General features: G+C 40.7%; 1 protein-coding gene across 2 annotated transcripts in view; it reads right to left on the bottom strand.

Moving 5' to 3' along the window:
- Positions 1-20,008, bottom strand: part of LOC122809618 (cytochrome P450 2J2-like) — an 898,680-nt gene that overhangs the window by 468,593 nt on the left and 410,079 nt on the right. Inside the window, exon 3 of one of the 2 annotated variants that reach the window (XM_044081250.1) lies at positions 14,532-14,684. The exons of the other annotated variant lie outside the window; for it this stretch is intronic. Coding sequence (XP_043937185.1) covers positions 14,532-14,684 — 153 coding nt within the window. The remainder of the gene's footprint in view (positions 1-14,531; positions 14,685-20,008) is intronic. 2 annotated transcript variants of the gene reach the window in all.

Genomic DNA, 20,008 nt, shown 5'->3' with positions numbered 1-20,008 from the left:
CCTATCTTCCATCCAATCATCAAGATTTTTCTTGAAGAGTGCTAATGAGGATATACCAGATTCCTGCAGGAAATGACATCATAAGATGACAGAGTATAGAGAAATTGTTCCTCTTGAGCATAGTTTATAATCGTACACCAGGCACCTGTAGGTAATGACTTCATCTGGCTTGTATACTGCACCAGGCATGTGCCCTTTATTAATATCCACTCCATGATGGCTTTTTTATGTCTAATAATTTCAGCACTTGCACCCCAGAAAACCAAGCTTCCCTAAACCATCACACAGCCCATTCTCATCATTGTAGAAACCAACACTACAAGCTAACCAAGCAAAACGAATAAACATCTGTTCTGACTCCTAACTGCCACAGTGTTTACAGCATACGCCACTGAGGCTTCCTAGACTCGGTACAGGAGGAAAAGAACTCTCCCTCTTGTATCAGCAGAAAAATAATCATAACTGAATCTATTGATCCAAAGCAAGCTCGGCATAATTTAGGTATAGGACAAGGCCACTCAGACATTCTAGAACACAGAGTACAGAGAAGAACATGTGAAAGACTGCAACTCAAACAGTCTTGCAGCAAATGCAATCAGCACTAAAAACACTAATTTGGAAAGCACAACTTCAGGCAAACCAAAAAAGAAAATGGGAGTTTAGGAACTTTGAAGGATAAATGAACACCCTAGCACTCTTCTTGGAGATTAAAATCCTTTCAATAAAACTTTCATTGAAGAGAATAAAGGAACGCAAGGTATGCACTCTGACTTGACATGACATCCATTTAGATAAAAAAACAGATTTTTAGTGACTGGCTTCCTGCATTCCCAAGGATTCAAACCATGCCAAAGAGGGAAGTAATACCCTATCTGACACCACAGCCTCAAATTTTAAATTAATTGTTCCCTTATATTTGCTAGTTCTCTCCTCTCCTACACTTTTACTAGCTTATTAGTCCAGCACTTTACCATACCAGACTTCTTGTAGCAATTATTGTAGCACACAAAAGTGCTACCAGCAGTAAACGTTCTACAAGGAAGCAGCTACAGTACTTATTATTAATGTCCATCCCTCCAGGCATGTCTAAAGGTCAGTTCCCTGTGCTTTCTCCTATTAACCTGGTGAACTTGGGCATCCTGAGGCAATGTAGCAACTGCCTTATGTACACCGACAACCCTGTCCTCTTACCTTCCAACACTCAGACTTGCGAGAGATGCACTTATATATCCAAACTAGAAGCCACGGACTCTCCAGCCAAGACCAGAATAGCTGGTCAAGAGGAGAAGGTCAACACTTGCACCACACCACATGGAACACATAGCCCTCCAGAACACACACCAGCACTACCTTCACATAAAAACAAAAACTACACACCCACCTTCACGGAGGCTATCAATAAAAATCTACCCAAACAGCAGAGACCTCTAAGGTAGAAACACACTAAACCACCGCAACACAACACTAATCATGAGACACATAACTCTCCTAAACAGTGTGCCACTCACTAACATGGGTGACCATTGCTCTACACCAGTAGTCAACTCCTCCCTTGTTATATCTGACCACAAACTAAACACTCGGGAAATACACATCCCTCCTCATCTCCCCCCGCAAAGGTAACCACCATGAAAATCTTCTCCAAAGCTAACTCTGGGTTCCTAAGAACAGAGGTGAATAACTTCATAGCACTGATGCAAATGGATAATAGTTGCACGACTGCCAAATCATACACCAATGCACTGTAAGAACAAGTACACAAATGCATGGATCTCGCCATACCCAATAGAACCAAGACACTCTCCTCCAAAAAAAGGAAGCCAATTTGGTGGTCCCCTGCCATAAACAAACTCTACAACAGAAGGAGGAAACTGATGTGGAATAAGGTGAAGTCCCAGGACTGGAGAAACTCCCTTATCAGCCTCAACAAAAAGTTGAGATCCCTCATCAAATCCTCTAAAGCTAGCTATGAAAACAGAATTGCAGCAGATAGTAAAGACAACCACAAGGTCTTCTATAGTTATGTAAAGAATCTCTATGGTTGTACCCAGATTTGCTCTGAGCTACTGCACAATGGTACTTCCTATACCGAGCCAACATATATTGCCAATATACTGGCCGACAGATTCAGTGCCAACTTTACCCCTCTCCTCCCAAAGGACCAATCACAACATCAGTAGATTGCCAGGCACCCAGTATTACTGCTGCACAGGTTAAAACAGCACTGTCCAAGGTGAAGAATACAGCTTCTATGGGACCTGACAGTATCCATGGCTGTGTTATACATGAACTACAGAGTGAACTGGCACTTCACCTGTGTGCCCTGTTCAATCACAAACTCACCTCAGGCTTTGTCCCTACTGAATGGTGCACTGCTTTAGTCATCCTTCTCCACAAAGGAGGAGCGACTTACAGACCCTGCAAACTATCGCCCCATTAGCCTGACAAGTCTGATATGCAAAGCTATGGAAAGCATCATCATGGACCTAATAAACAAGGATACAGGGAATCTCCAAACTCTGGATCCCACACAGTTTGATTTTGTGAAGGACAAATCATGCCTGCCCAACTTGGTCAACTTCTTTGAGTAAGTCGCAAGAGCTGTGGATGAAGGCAAGGTGGTTCATACAGCCTACCTTTATCTGGCCAAGGCCTTCGATCCCATTCCCCACTCAGGAATTATAGAAAAACTCACTAAGCCAAGAATCAACCCGTATATCACTAGGTGGGTTGCAAACTGGCTCACAGATAGAACCCACAGTGTGAAAGTAGCTGACTCCAATTCAGTCTGCTGACGAGTCACGAGTGGAGTCCCACAGGGATCAGTCCTGGGTCCTCTCCTGTTTGGTATATATTTCTCAGAAGTCCAGGCCAACACAAAGGGACTCTGCCTGACAAAGTTTGCAGATGATTGCAAGTTGGGAGCCATTTTTAACTCACCAAGTGATGTTGATATCCTACAGAAAGGCATCACTGAGACCAGCGATTGGTGTCAGAACCATGGCCTTAAGCTCAATGCCACAAAATGTGTCATCATCCCCTTTGGGAAAAACCCAGTTCCCATGATCTACCACATCGATCTGGCTAGATCTGACCACAAACTAAACACCCTAGAAATCCACATCCCTTCTCATCTTCCCCCGCAAAGGTAACCACCATTAACTGGTTAGATCTGACCACAAACTAAACACCGTAGAAATCCACATCCCTCCTCATCTCCACCCGCAAAGGTAACCACCATGACAAATTTCTCCAAACCTAACTCTGGGTTCCAAAGAACAGAGGTAACTAACTTCATAGCACTGATGCAAATGGATAATAGTTGCATGACTGCCAAATCATACACCAATGCACTGTAAGAACAGGTACACAAATGCATGGATCTCGCCATACCCAATAGAACCAATACGCTCTCCTCCAAAAAAGGAAGCCAATTTGGTGGTCCCCTGCCATAAACAAACTCTACAACAGAAGGGGGAAACTGATGTGGAATAAGGTGAAGTCCCAGGACTGGAAAAACTCCCTTATCAGCCTCAACAAAAAGTTGAGATCCCTCATCAAATCCTCTAAAGCTAGCTATGAAAACAAAATTGCAGCAGATAGTAAAGGCAACCACAAGGTCTTCTATAGTTATGTAAAGAATCTCTATGGTTGTACCCAGATTTGCTCTGAGCTACTGCACAATGGTACTTCCTATATTGAGCCAACAGATATTGCCAATATACTGGCTGACAGATTCAGTGCCAACTTTACCCCTCTCCCCCCCCCAAAGGACCAATCACAATATCAGTAGATTGCCAGGCACCCAGTATTACTGCTGCACAGGTTAAAACAGCACTGTCCAAGGTGAAGAATACAGCTTCTATGGGACCTGACAATATCCCTGGCTGTGTTATACATGAACTACAGAGTGAACTGGCATCTCACCTGTGTGCCCTGTTGAATCACAAACTCACCTCAAGCTTTGTCCCTACTGAATGGTGCACTGCTGTAGTAATCCTTCTCCACAAAGGAGGAGCGACTTACAGACCCTGCAAACTATCGCCCCATTTGCTTGACAAGTCTGATATGCAAAGCTATGGAAAGCATCATCATGGACCTAATAAACAAGGATACAGGGAATCTCCAAACTCTGGATCCCACACAGTTTGGTTTTGTGAAGGACAGATCATGCCTGCCCAACTTGGTCAACTTCTTTGAGTGAGTCACAAGAGCTGTGGATGAAGGCAAGGTGGTTCATACAGCCTAGCTTTATCTGGCCAAGGCTTTTGATACCATTCCCCACTCAGAAATCATAGAAAAACTCACTAAGCCAAGAATCAACCGGTTTATCACTAGGTGGGTTGCAAACTGGCTCACAGATAGAACCTACAGTGTGAAAGTAGCTGACTCCAATTCAGTCTGCTGAGCAGTCACGACTGGAATCCCACAGGGATCAGTCCTGGGTCCTCTCCTGTTTGGTATCTACTTCTCAGAAGTCCAGGCCAACACAAAGGGACTCTGGCTGACAAAGTTCGCAGATGATTGCAAGTTGGGGCCATTATTAACTCCCCAAGTGATGTTGATATCCTACAGAAAGGCATCACTGAGACCAACGATTGGTGTCAGAACCATGGCCTTAAGCTCAATGCCAAAAAATGTGTCGTCATCCCCTTTGGGAAAAGCCCAGTTCCCATGATCTACCACATCGATGGTAGTTCACTGAACACAGTAGGCATTATAAGAGATCTGGGAACACAGGTTGAAAGCAACCTCTATTTTGACCACCACACTGCCACTGTGGTTAGAATGTCCTTCTATGTGTCACATCTCATTACTGAAGGTTTTGCATCAAGGAAGAAAGAGGTCATTGTCTCCCTCTACTCGTCCTTCATTAGGCCAATCATTGAGTACAATGCCCCATTTGGCATGTACCTCACTAGTCACCTGCAACAACTGGAGAGGCCACAAAGGTACCTCATAAAGAGGATTCTAGGCCTTAAACACTTGTCCTATACATACAGACACAAAAAACTTCAACTATTCTTTGTCTCATATCGCCTACTTAGAGGCGATCTCTGCTTGACTTACAAAACCATGTCTGACCCATCTCTCTTAGAAATGCTACATCTAAAGAAATTCCAATCCCTCCACATCACATGCTCCAGAGACCTCAACCTCATTACCACAATCAACATAACGTGCTGGAGGGACAGGTTCATAACCCAGAGACTGCCCATGCTATTGAATAGACTTCACATACATGTCAAACAGAGCACCTTACTGGCCCTCTTCAAGAGAAAGCTTGATGAATGGATGGGAAATAGAAAATTCACCCTGGGGATCACTCCAGTGGTTCTACTCGACTGGGGATCACTCCAGTGGTTCTACTCGACAGAGGCACTGGAAACTAAGGTCAGGTGGCACGATGCCAGGGTGATCCTATGGGCTAGACTTGTAAAGGCTCCAGGGCCATTAGCCTAGTACACACCTATGAACCTATAAAAGGCAGCATCAAAGACTGCCCAGCATTCTCGTGGAAGAGAAGTACTCCTGAGATTTACCATAAAAGTAGAGGTCTAAGTCAGGAAGAAAGTACAGCTGTGACTTACCACAGTAGTAGAGGTCTAAGTCAGTCTCATGGAATTAAGTACAGTACAGATGTACCGCAGCAGTACAGGTTTAATTCAGGCTCATGGAAAAAAGTACACTTGTGACTTACATACCACAGCAGTACAGGTCTGAGTCACTCTCATGGAAGAAAGTACAGTGCAGATGTACCACAACAGTAGAAGTCTAAATCACACTCATTGAAGAAAGTACAGTACAGATGTACTACAGCAGTAGAGGTTTGAGTCAAGCTCATAGAAGAAAGTACAGCTGTGGCTTACCACACAGTAGAGGTTTGCATCCAGATATCATTCTTGCAGTAGCATTTATAAATGAGAATAGACAGTCACAGGCATACATAAGTGTGACCACTCCAACTCCCAAAGCTTTGGATGTCCCCAAGGGGCTAGTCTTCTCCTCATGTTGCAGACATCAAATTGATCCTGAATTGAAAGAAGAGGGCAGTCAGTGCCACCTTTAGCCCTTTTAGTTGAGATCCTAATAAGACCATTATCAACAAGCATGACTACAGTGTGTACTCACAAGGATGTAAGTATAACCATCCTGAGTTCAAAGGTCACTTCCTGAGCAGTGTGGTTTGGAAGGGTTTATTACGTAGGACTCCCCCATAAAACATATTTCCTTCAAAACTGGTGGCTCTTCTCCTCAAGCTACCTCTGTTTTTAGAAACTTCTCAAAAGCAAATGTTTAACTATTTTCAACCTAAACAGACTCTGCTGTAATCCTCTACAAAAAGGCCTCCATTGATAAAGCCACCCATGCAATGACTTCTATACCATCTAAACGGTTATATTGATAAGGCAGTCCCTATCTGCACCAAATATAATGGGAAATTTAAAAACAAACTCCTATAATGGAATACCCATACACATAAGTTATTTACAAAGGATTATGATTTTGATTAGGCTTATGACAATTATTATTCTTGGTTGATGCTTAGATGAGACCCACCTTATTGCCATACTAAAGGAAACTAGTAAATACCTTAAGGAATATGATTAGGAAAATAAAAGATAAAGCTGAATTTAAAATAGCTACTGAAAATAAATATAACTACAAATCTTCCTTTAGCTACATCAGGAAGTTAAAAATTAACACTTGGCAATATTCTGAGCTAGCCCACAATAATACTGCCTCCTCTGACCCAAAGGAAACAGCTACCCAAATGACAATTTTAGTGCAAGCCTTACTTCACTTACAGTTGGACTGTTCCACAGATTCCACAGTCATAGTGTCCTGCTATGATTACTATGGAACACGTTCCTCAAAATCTAAAGTACTTGATTCATGGGACCTAATAATACATCAGGTTTCATGGTTATCAGGACCAGATATAACCTATCCGTACCCCTGCTTAATCACTTTAATCTATGCCTCTCCATGGGTTGCATTCTTGAAGCCTGGTAAACAGCCATTGTATTGCAGTAAAACAGGGGTGTCCCAACCATAAACCCTGATAAATATGGACCCATTAATCCACTTGTTCAACTGTCAATGGCATAACATGCAGCACACTTGCCTTTAGAACCTGAAGATTGGAAGGATGTGTGTTCTAGTCCCACTTCAGGTGCATGAATTAATGTACAGTATTGACAATGGAGTGCAGCACAGAGAGGGTGCTGCTCTCCTGAGAATGCTACCTTCAGATCAGATGTTAAACCAAAGTCCCATCTGCCTGAGTTGATGGTAGCTTAGGTGGATGTAAAAATTCCCAAGGCACATTTTGAGTTGTGGAAGTTACCTATTAGCACGGCCAAATTTACCCTACTGGTAGTATAAATATCACCTCATATCTCCTCAGAAAAGAGGTCACTAGCCTAGTGGGACTACCTGGTCAACAAAGAAAAAATAAATTTTAAATTGTGGACTGTATTATCTCAGACCTCATGTCTTCATCCTCGGCCTTCATTAACGTGACTTTGTCATACACAGATCTTGCATCCTTAATCTTGATAATTTCTTTGAAAAAGTCACCAAAGCAATATATTGCAGTTATAATATGCATGCAGCATATCAGGACCTAGCCAAGACCTTTGATAATATTCCATATGTAGGCATTATTGACAGACTTGAAAATCTGAATACAAAGCCAAGACAGAATGAAAGTGGTTAGAGTAATAGGTGTCATTTCTGAAAGCAAGAGGTATATCACAGGGCTCATTGTTGGCCTCCCTTCTATTTGTCATCGATTACTCACAACTTGAAGCCAACACTCCAGGCCTAGGATTATCTAAGTTTGCAGATAACTGTAAATTTGATGTTGGCATTTGTTCCTTCACTGACATACAATTGCACCATCATCAGTTAAACTATGTTAACAACTAATGCAAGACCAATGGTCTAAAGTTACAGGTGAAAAAATGTGATCTAGTTAATTTTGGTAATATCCACCACATACCAAAAGGGTGAGATACCACTCCAATCAGACACTGTCCTAAGGAATGAAGGCAGTCTTGTTTATAACTGTTTTAGTCTGTGCCATCAGGTCTATGTAGTAGTTTAGAAATTCTTCTATATCTCAATTAATTTCCAAAGGCATCTCCTCTAAATCCAAAGAAGTCATTACTTTCCTTTTATTCATCTCTTATCAGACCCATTAAATGCTTCTTGTGGCAAATATTTGTCAAAACATGATGCTTGATAAGAGAGATTTCAGAGATTCCTAAGAAAAAAGTTCAATGGCCTCAAGTCCTTTAATTATCCAGGCAGAGTGACAGCTCTCTCTCTCTCTCTCTCTCTCTCTTTCTCTCCTTGGTGTCTTATAGAATTCTCCATGATGATTTGTGCCTAGCCTTTTGAGCCATGAAAAAACCTGACCCACCATGACATTCTATTTCTTTGCAGAACAAATGGTTTCTAAAATACACAGTCAAGGGCTGTAAATTTTCAACAAGGAAATAAGATAAGGCATGAAAGATTCATATCCCAGTGTATTCCTCACCTTCTTTTACATAACAAGCAGAGTAGCTCACTTGCAACCTTCAAGGTAAATCTAAACAATTGGACAGGAGCCTCAAATTCTACACTAGTCTATCTTATGCTGCCCTTCTTGGAACTTGGGAGAACTTCTGTATATGGTTTATAGGCTAGTGAGTCATAATCTGTAGACTGACTGATACCCATAAACCTGTGCTGAATATCAAGTATTCGGTTGCACAACATGCTGGTCATGGACACTTAGGAATTCAGTGATAATGCTGATTATTGTATTTAACCAATTTAGCTGCACTATTACTGGATGTTGAGCATTCAACTGTACTGTCAAATCAAGAAATGATGCAGTCTGATCTGGAATCCAGCTTTGATGTTATGAGGTAGTATCTTTAACTACAATGTAGGAAATACAGCTGACGATGTGACTAGCAGAAGTAAGGTTGTGCGGGTGAAGGCCAACTTTCCTTTCGTGGGGTGCCCGCAGGCAGGTGCAAGGGGGTGCCCTTGCACCCCCATGGAACCGGCTGGCCAGGAGATTAATTGTCTATTAATTACAAAAATATGTTGGCATTCTTCTTTAAGAAAGGTCCCGGTCCCATAATGCATCACATCTGTGCATGTGTTGTCATCTGCCCCCAGTTTGAAATACAACAAGTGGTGTTTGGTGATCACATATTGCGTTGCATGTGGGAGAATAAGTCTTCAAGGTTTTGCTGCTTCAACTGTTCTGGAAGAATATGAAATTTGCTTCGATCATTTAAGTAAGTGTGTCCAGGAGTTGGAGAGTGAGTGTTCACGTTTGCTTTTTGGTTCCAAGTTTTATTCAAGCAATGCTTTTGCTGCCAATTTCAAGTTTCACTTAGTCAATGCTTTTACCGACAGTTCTCTGTGTGTGAACTTTCATTCAACTGGTGCTTTTGCTGCCAATTGTATGTCTGTATCTATGTCTTTTGCTGCCTGTTCTGTGTGTGAAGTTTCATTCAATCAATGCTTTTGCTGCCAGTTCTGTGTGTGAAGTTTTACTCAATCAATGCTTTTGCTGCCAGTTGTGGTATGTGTGTGTGTGTGTGTGTGTGTGTGTGTGTGTGTGTGTGTGTGTGTGTGTGTGTGTGTGTGTGTTTGTGTGTGTGTGCGTGTGTGCGTGTGTGCGTGCGTATGTACAAAATGCCCCAGTTAGGTATACCTGGTGATTAGTGTTACATAGGTTCAAACCCTGTACTTTAGGTACAAGAAACAAGAGCCTGAATTCTCTACCTGTATCATCACTTGTGATTCAAGGAGTTGATTCCATAGTTTGCAACTGTCCATATTTTCACAGAATGTCTGGAATGTTTGGCTCATACTTTTGGTCTGTCCCTCTTAAAATTTGTGGTTTCTGGCAAATCAGTGAGAACTGAATTCACTAAGTAATGATAGGCATTTAAGTTTCAGTCTTCCTGTCTTTCAGAAAATGCATGGTAAGACAGAACATTTTATTCTAGCAACTTTCTAAGATTATATAAGCGATGTTTACAATGTGTCCCTGGTTTGGGGCCTTTGTCCCCCCAAAAAAATATTGTGGCTTTTTCCAGGTTTCTTGTGCTGCCTAGCTGAGAGATATAGTTGAGTGACAAGTGGATTTTACAAGGAGCTGAGAGCTTCAGGGGAAAAGAAGTTTAGTGCTGGTTATGCAATGTCTGTTTGTATTTTAGTGGTCCAACAGGTAGTGCACTTGCTTTTGCTGCAGAAGGCTGTGGGTTCTACTCTCACAGTATGTAGATGGATTGCTGATGCTGTACTGTGTTGTACTTCAAATGAGGTGGAGGCTATAGTCCTGAGAATGTCCTTTGAAGGAGATACCTAGTAACTATGAACCTGTTATCAGTTTGCCATCCATTCCTTATTGCAATATAACTAGCTTATCATTTGTTTAACATAACATAGGTTATTTATTCTTCAAGGGCAACAGGCACTTTATTTGTAGATGAAACAGTGAAATATAAAGTCATTTGCTAGCAGCAACCTCTTCATTAGTTACATATCTCTTTAATGTAGAATTATTTAGATGACTTTTACTTCTGCACAGATTGGGCATATTTACTGATATTGGTGGACTGTAATGACAGAAGTTTGAGTAGTCTTTGATGATGAAAATGTTCCAAATTGGTCAATTTTGTCATTATTGGTTCATACATTTTGTTTCATTGCTTACTGGAGAAATGTTCAAAATAAATTTAAAATACGCTCTAACAAGTGTGTTGTATTATACAAGGAATATAATTTAATGCAACCAGAAAGGTGAATCAAAGAACACATGTATGCTTGCATGGTCCTAAATATGTGTGCAAGGGGCCTATGGTTTGAAAACAGCTCAAAGGTAAACTTTGTCCGCCCCCTGACCAGATGCATTTTCTTTGAATGTGTGTTTCAATGCTGTTTCAATAAATGTGAGTTTCAAGGATAGAGAAGTTTTAATGCTAAGTCTGTTTTCATTGTGAGACTGTATTGCTTTGTTTAGCAGATGTCTATCAGTGTTTGTGCTACAAATTTTAAAATAAAAGTTTTAAATGAAATTCAAATAATCATTGTAGAAGTAAAGCATAAAGCAGTATGCACATTAGTGTTTATGGTAAATGGGAAGAAATAGCCAAGTGATGGGACACTGGAATGACTGCAGGGAGGAGGGCTGTGCATGAGGGGGGGCCCATTTACCATGATTTTGTGAAGGGGGAGGGGCGATAAACTCAGACAGCCCCAGGCGGCACAAACTCTAGCTATGCCACTGTTTGGACTGTGGATGAAGGTACAAGTGAGTGGTAGGTGTGTGTTTAAGTGTTTAAGAGGTGTGTGTAAGAAATAGGGAGAGGTGTGTAGATGTACGAAGTAGGTAGGTAGGGGTGTGTATGCGTGTATGTAAGAAGTAGGTAGGCAAAAGTATGTGTATGTGTGTGTGTGTGTGTGTGTGTGTGTGTGTGTGTGTGTGTGTGTGTGTGTGTGTGTGTGTGTGTGTGTGTGTAAGAGGGAGGTAGCATAGCTGAAAAGGATTTTTTGCTTACTGAGGAGTATGGTTTCCTGCTTGTTCGGCTACTGGGTTTGTTTGCCTTATTGTGTAGTTGGCTTCTCCCAGGTGGTTCTCCCTGCCTGCTTGCTGTGTTTTTTCGTGGTACCATATCCCTTAGCTGTCCAGGTTTTTGCAGAATGTCCAAAGGATTGAAGTTGCTAAATAACAGACATTTCCATTTTACACATCAAATCCATTAGAAAAATGCATACTAACACTAGAAATTTTCTAAGTTCATGAGAGCAATATTTATAATCCTTCCCTATTTATTTTAGGCGTTGTCCAGATTTCTTGCACTAAGAGGTTGACGTGTGTGTGTGTGTGTGTGTGTGTGTGTGTGTGTGTGTGTGTGTGTGTGTGTGTGTGTGTATGTTTAGCAAATGTTATCACTATTGTGGTACAGAATGTTACAACAGTGTTAGTAGCACAGCAGGTAGCATACTTGCATCTTGATGTAGAGGGCTGTAGGTTTTACTCCCACAGCATTTATGTTTGTATTTTAAGGGGGTGGGGTGCTGCAGTCCTGAGTGTGTCCTCCTTTGGATATGATGCCTAGTAATTATGAACCTGTTTTTCAGCTTGCCACCCATTCGCTATTGTAATATACCAGCTTACTATTTTTTAATGTAGCATAGGCAATTTATTCTTTAAGGGCAGCAGGCACTGAATTTGTAGCTGAAGCACTGAAGTATAAAGTTATTTTCTAGCAACAATATCTTCATTAGTTTCAGATCTCTTTAATGTGGAATTATTCAGATTAATTTTACTTCTACAGAGATTGTGCATATTGATTGATATTGGTGGATTGCAATGACAGAAGTCTGAGTGGCCTTTTATGGTTGAACTGTTCTGAATTGGGCAGTTTGTCATTACTGGTGCATATGTTTTGTTTCATTGCTTATTGGAAAAACATTCAAAACCATAAATTTAGAACACGCTCTAACAAGTGTGCTGTATTATAAAAGGGATGTAATTAAATTATTATATATAATAATTAATACAATCAGGAAGGTGAATCAAAGAACTTTTGCATGGTCCTAAAAATGCGTGCAAGAGGCCTGTGATTTGAAAACAGCCCAAAGGTAAACTTAACCTGCCATTGGCCAGATACATTTTCTTTGAATTTGGGTTTCAATGCTGTTTCAGTGAATGTGAGTTTCAATGGTAGAGAAGTTTTAATTGTATGACTATTGCTTTGTTTAGCAAATGTCTATCAGTGTTTGTGCTATAAAATTTGAAATGAAAGTTGTAAATTAAGTCCAAATATCTGTAATCATTTCAGAAGTAAAGCATAAAAAAGTATGCACACTGAGAGTTTTGAACAGCGTTTATGGCAGCTGGGGAGAAATAGCCATGTAATGGGACACTGGAATGGCTACATTGGGGGGCTGCATGGTGGGGACTCTGGGTTTGTACCCCCCTGCAAAAAATCCTGTGGGCTCCCCTGGGGGGATTGTGGGACATTAAAGCAGAGAAGAGTTCCTTTGAAGGAGACCAGAGGCTACCGCCTGCCATACAACCCACGTCATTTCAGTCTGCATGGGGACAGCATATATGAAATGCTCGTAAATGTGGAAACTCCAGAGAGGACCAGCATTGTAGGTACTGCATGTTGGTGTGGAGGCCAGTGAAGGTATTAAGAAGTAGCTAGAAAATTCAGATGCAGATGACTGCTATCTGGCTAAGTCACAGAGTAAGGTTTGTAAAGTAGAGGGATAGAGCCCTAACTGTGCCCCATTGATATGGGTTTGATTAGTGAGCCAAGATGCTGGTGGATCTATCTGAAAGGGATTGAAGTGAACAGAGTGTATTAGTTCAATCATTTCAGTTGAATGAAGTCAGGTAAGGTCATTAGGAAAGTTACTGATGGCTGGCTGTGTGTTGCTAACTCCAGTGCATAGGGGCTTGCAGTCACATGAGGTGTGCCAAGGTCTGTACATGGTCTGTACCTATTGTACAGGAGCATGGATACACATTCTCTCCCACTTAGCAGGTACTACCATTGTGCCTAGGAATAATGCATTCCAGAGAATTAGAGACACAAAGTATGATGGCCTGCACCATCCAGCTGTGACCCCTCTCCTTCTGACAACCATCAAATATTGGCTGTCAGATCACCCATAACGTAATATAGAGTGTTATGTGGAACATGACAGGCAGAGCAAATTATTCTGAACAGGACAGGTGGAACAAATTACATAGAACAGGACAGGGGGAACAAATGGGTCACCTTGACAGGTAAGGGCAGTAAGTGTAAACATAAAACATCTGGGTCATTGAAAAGGCAGACTCCATGGGAAAGGATGGACTCTTCCAGGAGATTATGTAAGGTGCTACATCAGGTAGGATGGTGGAATAAATGGCCCAGAAGGGCACAGGAATTTAGATGTTCAATCTACTGAATACCAAAAAAAAAACCATCTGCACTGCCTAATCATTAGATGTGTGATATTCTGTTGCACTGCCTGATAAAGAAGTACTGAGTCAAGGAGCACCTATAAGCCACACTGCTGACTGACACCTTTTCTTGGCTGATTATTGTCTTCTACTCTACTGTGATGGTGCTGAGAAGTGCCATTACCTATACTTCACTGACAATAAGTTGAGCAACGTCCTACCTGGACCCATACAAAGCAGTCTTGATGCCAGTCCCTACAACCTGTCTAGCTGATATTAGTGTCAAACTATCTCTTTTTTCAGTAGATTTGTTTGGTGTCTGTCCTAGACAATTAAATAACACATTGCTTAACTTTGCTCATCACTCCTTGCTGATGCCTCTTACAAATAACTAGTGCCAGTAGTGTGACAGAATTTTTTTGTAAACCTGAAACAGGTGCAAAAGTCATAAAAATAATTACAACAAATAAAGTAGTTAAAGACTGTGAAGGCTGCATATTGAATTATATTCAGTTCACATAAGAAAATGTAGCTATGAGAAAATTCTTACCATCCTTTACTTTAAATGATTTTACTAAATATGTTGATTCTTCATAAATTCTGCATTCCATAGATCTTTTTCCAAGACCAAAGTTTTTGAACATCATGAGAGTGAACCTTCGCTGCTCCTTCCACTCCCGACCATAGGGGGCAGTGATCATACCTAAACAGGAAATTAATTCATTTTATTAAATAGAGACCAGCACTATGAAACCTATATTATGGTTCATCAGAAATGTCAGCTGGTTGCCAAAAATAATGAAATCTCATTCATTCACTTTCCAGTGCCCATTTTAGGGAGAGCCTGCTCCAGCAGCCAATAGATATAAGGCAGAAGTACTGGCTAGGATAACAGTCCTTTGCAGAAAACACCTACACACACACACACACACACACACACACACACACACACACACACACACACACACACACACACACACACACACACACGTTTACCTATAGACAATTTAAAGACTCACCAATTCACCTTTCAGCATGGTTATCAAATGAAACCAGCAACAAGCAGAGTAACAAGGATGCCACTATTTTAAGTATATAAAAATTCATTCCAAACACTATCCAAAACTGCACTGCTTTATGCAGTATGTTAAGTAAAAAGGGAAAAGTTGTTTAAAATTGTCATGAAGAAACTAACAGATGACTCTTTACACCTCATCATCTATTTTCAGTATGTTTTTGGAGCTATTTTCCCCCAGTGTCAACTGATTCAATTTTTTCTCATACACCTAGGTGAGACCTGACTAAAATGGATCAACATTTTAGGCAGCCATTAGGAGTACTTTATTATTTCTTGTATGGCCTTAACACCCACAGCACATGCCAATAACACACCTAGGCTTGGGCATGTAATGGGCATCACTGAGGACATTTCACTCTCTTGTAAATGATGTAGCCCCTCATGACAGTTCTGCCACCCTTAAAACCAGTGTTCTTCTGTGGTCTCTGTTCTTTAGTGGGAATTCAATCATGGGAATATGCATCACTTTTATCTGAGAAGAGGTGATTTGGTAAAGCTACATTAGTCCTTTCCTGCCCCACACCAGTTCTACCAGGTGCTTGAGCCGCTAATCGAATTCAGTTTACCTTGGTAATAAACAAGGCTTTATCCCTCTATGGCAACAGTGCTGGTTATCTATTTGCAGTACTTTAGCAACAAACTTATGACTGTAATACTTTTTCATCTGCTTAAAAAAACGTAATATTCAAAATTCTAAGCCATCAGACCTATAGAAAAAATAAAACTCTGTCACTGTTAAACAACTTATAGACGTATATGCCTTATCCATTTTTCATAAATGTCTTTTGTTCCCCTGAATTAGCTGGATGAGTCCTATCCAAACAAAACAGCATTTCTGGCCTTTTATGCATGTAGTAAAAGTGATCATAAGTGAAAGTAGCTTGAGAGAAGACTAACAGGATGTTAAAACATCATCATGTGTGACATGCTAAACCTAAGGTCTTTCATTCAGTTCTTAACACAAGGTATGCCAGCATGACAAGGGTAGCATTTCACCTCTTTGTCAAGGTTCATTATTTATTGCAGTTTTGTTGCAAAGGCAAGGCCATTAATCCCAAGTGCCTGCTTTGGGGAGTAAAGTGTGAGATTTACTCAGATCAAATGACTTGTTTAGGTCCACAAAGTATGTAAATGGAGGCTGTTGGGAATTAGTTTTAACTCAACAGTTTACTTCTCATTTACATCCCATTGTCATAGTTTGCTTTGCTTCCTCTAAAACCCACGAAGTCTGTGCTCATGAGAACTAAACATGTACATGTTAGAGGGAACAGTGCATTTGCATCATTCATCAGAACCTGTTCCTCATATTATTTCCCTTTCCCATCCCCACAAGGGATTCATGTTGACTCACCAAAGGTTTGTTTGTTGTTGCTGGAACTTCTCAGTATCCACCAAAATGCAAACTAATATTGGAGTGCCTTAAAGCAGTATCCTTTGACCACTACAATGTATTATTGTTGTTACTACTGTCATGTGCCTTCATACATTCAGTATCAAGCTAATACAATATGCTGACAATTGTCTTGTTATGGGTAGTACTCCAAACCTATCCAGACTCACCTCGTGCATGCAACTCTCAGTCAATGCACTGATGTCTTGGATTGGGAAGTCAAAATTAATAGTTGAAAAAAAAACAAATTTATAATTTTTGCTCTAAAAGACAAAATTACTACTTAAATTCCTGTCTCTATAAATTATACCATTATTCAGACAGCTTATCACTATAAATATATGGGCATAACAATAAATAACAAGTTAGCTTTTTCTCAACATGTCAACAATACAGTGCTAGATATATGCAAAAAGCTTGAAGTCCAATTCAGAGACACCCCTGTCATAGTGCTGTAGCATGAAGAGGTGCAGCACCATGGTGGCCAGTCTCTGTGGCCTACTAAAAATGTTAATAAAACATTCCAGGGGAGTGACATATGCTAATTAGCCATGTGCTGTCCTCCAGAAATGACTGTAGTAAGGCATTTACACAGCCTAAAGGTCTCAATCACCAATTACTTTCAATGAGTAAAATTACATTACAGGTAAGCGTTGGGGGTTTAATGGCAATGTAATGGTGGTGGTGATGGTAGAATGTGTGCATGTAGGGCCTATACCATATAATCAAAAACACTGTTAGTTGAACGCTTATTAGTTGAACACAAATAAGCAAAAAGTCTAAATGTCAAGCAAATGTTTCAGCAAAACGTTTCTCTGGGAAAACAGCCAGTTGGCTGTCATCGGGGATTTGCCAACTATAGTGTGATCTCAGAGTTGGTATATTTAGTTGGGGGGGTGTAGGGGGTGCAGCCCCCCGCTAGAATGGGTTTTATTTGGTGATGTTTTTGCGTAGTTCGCTGGGTTGGCCAACTGTTTTGTAACCCAGGGAAAGTTTTCGCTGTTTTTGGTTATTAGTGTTCAAATAATAACCGTTCGAGTAATAGTGTTTTTAGTTGTATGATATAGACCCATGCATGTGTATATGTGTGTGGCTGGCTGCATGTGTATATGTGTGTGGCTGGCTGCATGTGTTAGTGTATGCAGAGGGATGAGTGGTCTCAGATTCATAGGTGTGTACTAGGCTAATGGCCCTGGAGCCTTTACAAGCCTAGCCCATAGGATTACCCTGGCATTGTGCCACCCGACCTTAGTTCCCAGTGCCTTTGTCGAGTAAAGCCACTAGAGTGATCCCCAGGGTGAATTTTCTATTTCCCATTCACTCATCAAGATTTCTCTTGAAGAGGGCCGGTGAGGTGATCTGTTTGACATGTATGGGATGTCTATTCCATAGCATGGGCAGTGTCTGGGTTATGAACCTGTCCCTCCAGCATGTTCTGTTGATTGTGGTAATGAGGTTGAGGTCTCTAGATCATGTGGTGCTGAGGGATTGGGATTTCTTTAGATGTAGTATTTCTAACAGAGCTGGGACAGACATGGCTTTGTAAGTCAAGCAGAGATCACCTCTAAGTAGGCGATATGAGGCAGAGAATAGTTGGAGTTTTATAAGACTGTCCATATAGGACAAGTGTTTAAGGCCTAGGATCCTCTTTGTGAGGTACTTTTGTGGCATCTCCAGTTGTTGCAGGTGTCTAGTGAAGTACATGCCAAATGGAGCATTGTACTTGATAACTGGCCTAATGAGGGAAGAGTAGAGGGAGACAATGACCTCTTTCTTCCTGGATGCAAAATTCTTAGTAATGAGACATGCCACATAGAAGGACTTTCTGACCACACTGTTGTTCTTCTGTCCATGTGTGTGTGTGACTGGGTGTCTGCCTGGGTGGACATAGATGGAGGATTATTTAAGGGATACATAAGACAGGTATGCAGGTATGTGTGTGTGTGTGTGTGGGGGGGGGTTAATTGGTCCATGAGTGCAATTGGGGGTGGGCTGTGTGTGTGTGTGTGTGTGTGTGTGTGTGTGTGTGTGTGTGTGTGTGTGTGTGTGTGTGTGTGTGTGTGTGCTGTTATTCCTTCACATTCCTCTAGACTCACGAGCAAATCCTGCAATATTTGGGGGTGGAAACACTAAACACCAGGGATGCTTTTTGTATCATGCCCTAAAGGCACTTAAAAAAAAATTCAAGCCCTCTACCATGGGCATTCACAATCAGCTCTTTAAGAGAGCTTTACTTCTGTGCACTACCACTACACATCAGGGATACTTTAACATATTACCTTTTCTTGTGAACAAAAAAAGTTAAAGTGAAAAGGGGAGGAGGAGGTTCAAATCCTGAACTGTCATCACACAACCATCTTCTTAATAGAATCTTAGTCCTCTCTGTCACTAACAGATATAAGGGTTGCTATTACATATTACCTTAAGTTTTGGAGGAAAAAAAACAAGTTAAAGTAAAATGGGGAGGTTAGAGTTTTGAATCCTGAAATATCAACATGTATCCAGCTCCTTAGCAGAATGTTAGTACTCTGTGCCACCATAGATACTCATAACATATTACCTTAAGTCTTCAAGGGGGGGGGGGGGATTTCAGACTTTGCACCCTTGGCAAAGAAAGCAGATTAACTAGATAGAGCCTAAACTCTCTAGACCAAATTAGGAAGGCTTCTGTTACAGAGTACCTTATATGCTCTAAGGGACCTACTTTAAATAATCGAAAATCAGAACACTGACGTTCATTATTGCGAGACTGAAAATACCAAAACTTTACATACTTGAATGCCAAAGCTTTCCCAGAGTAAGTAACCACTTGCCCAAACTTAAATTATGCATACAGAAGAAATTGAAACCCACACCCCAACTATAAAGATATATATATATATATATATATATATATATATATATATATATATATATATATATATATATATATATATATATACATACACACACACACACACACACACACACACACACACATATATATATATATATATATATATATATATATATATATATATATATATATATATACTCCGGGATCCCACAACAGTGGAGAAAAGGGCATGTTGGGCAAATGTTTACTTTACCCTTGGAAAGCTTTAGAGTTCAGGTATGTAAGGTTTCAGTATTTTCAGTCTCATGAAAATGAACAGCGGTGTTCTGAGCCTTGGTTATTTAAAGTTGACCTGCTCTAATAGGTATGAAACTCTAATGAATGGCATTATTGACTGGCTGCAACAGTTTGTGAGTTATGAGGGATAGGGCACATGTAAGTTTTATACTATTACTTTGACGATTTTAAAAGTTATTTAATAATAGGGCTACCTTCATGATGCAGTTTACAAACAGTAAGAAGAAGGAAATTCTAATGCCTGACATTATTGACTGACTGCAAGGATCTGTGATTTATGAGGGCAGGAACAAAAGTAAGAAGATACATCAGGGATGTTCCATCAATTCAGCGATCAATAAGACATATGTGGGTATGCATATGTGTGTGTGAGGGGTGAATGGGGAGATGCCTGTGCCAATGAGATACATGGGCTACCAATGGTGA

The sequence above is a fragment of the Protopterus annectens genome, chromosome 8.part0 (genome assembly GCF_019279795.1).
Source record: "Protopterus annectens isolate FY-2018-M chromosome 8.part0, PAN1.0, whole genome shotgun sequence".
NCBI lineage: Eukaryota > Metazoa > Chordata > Ceratodontiformes > Protopteridae > Protopterus > Protopterus annectens.
Note: the sequence above shows the minus strand (reverse complement) of the source record. Positions and strands in the feature narration are given on the sequence as shown.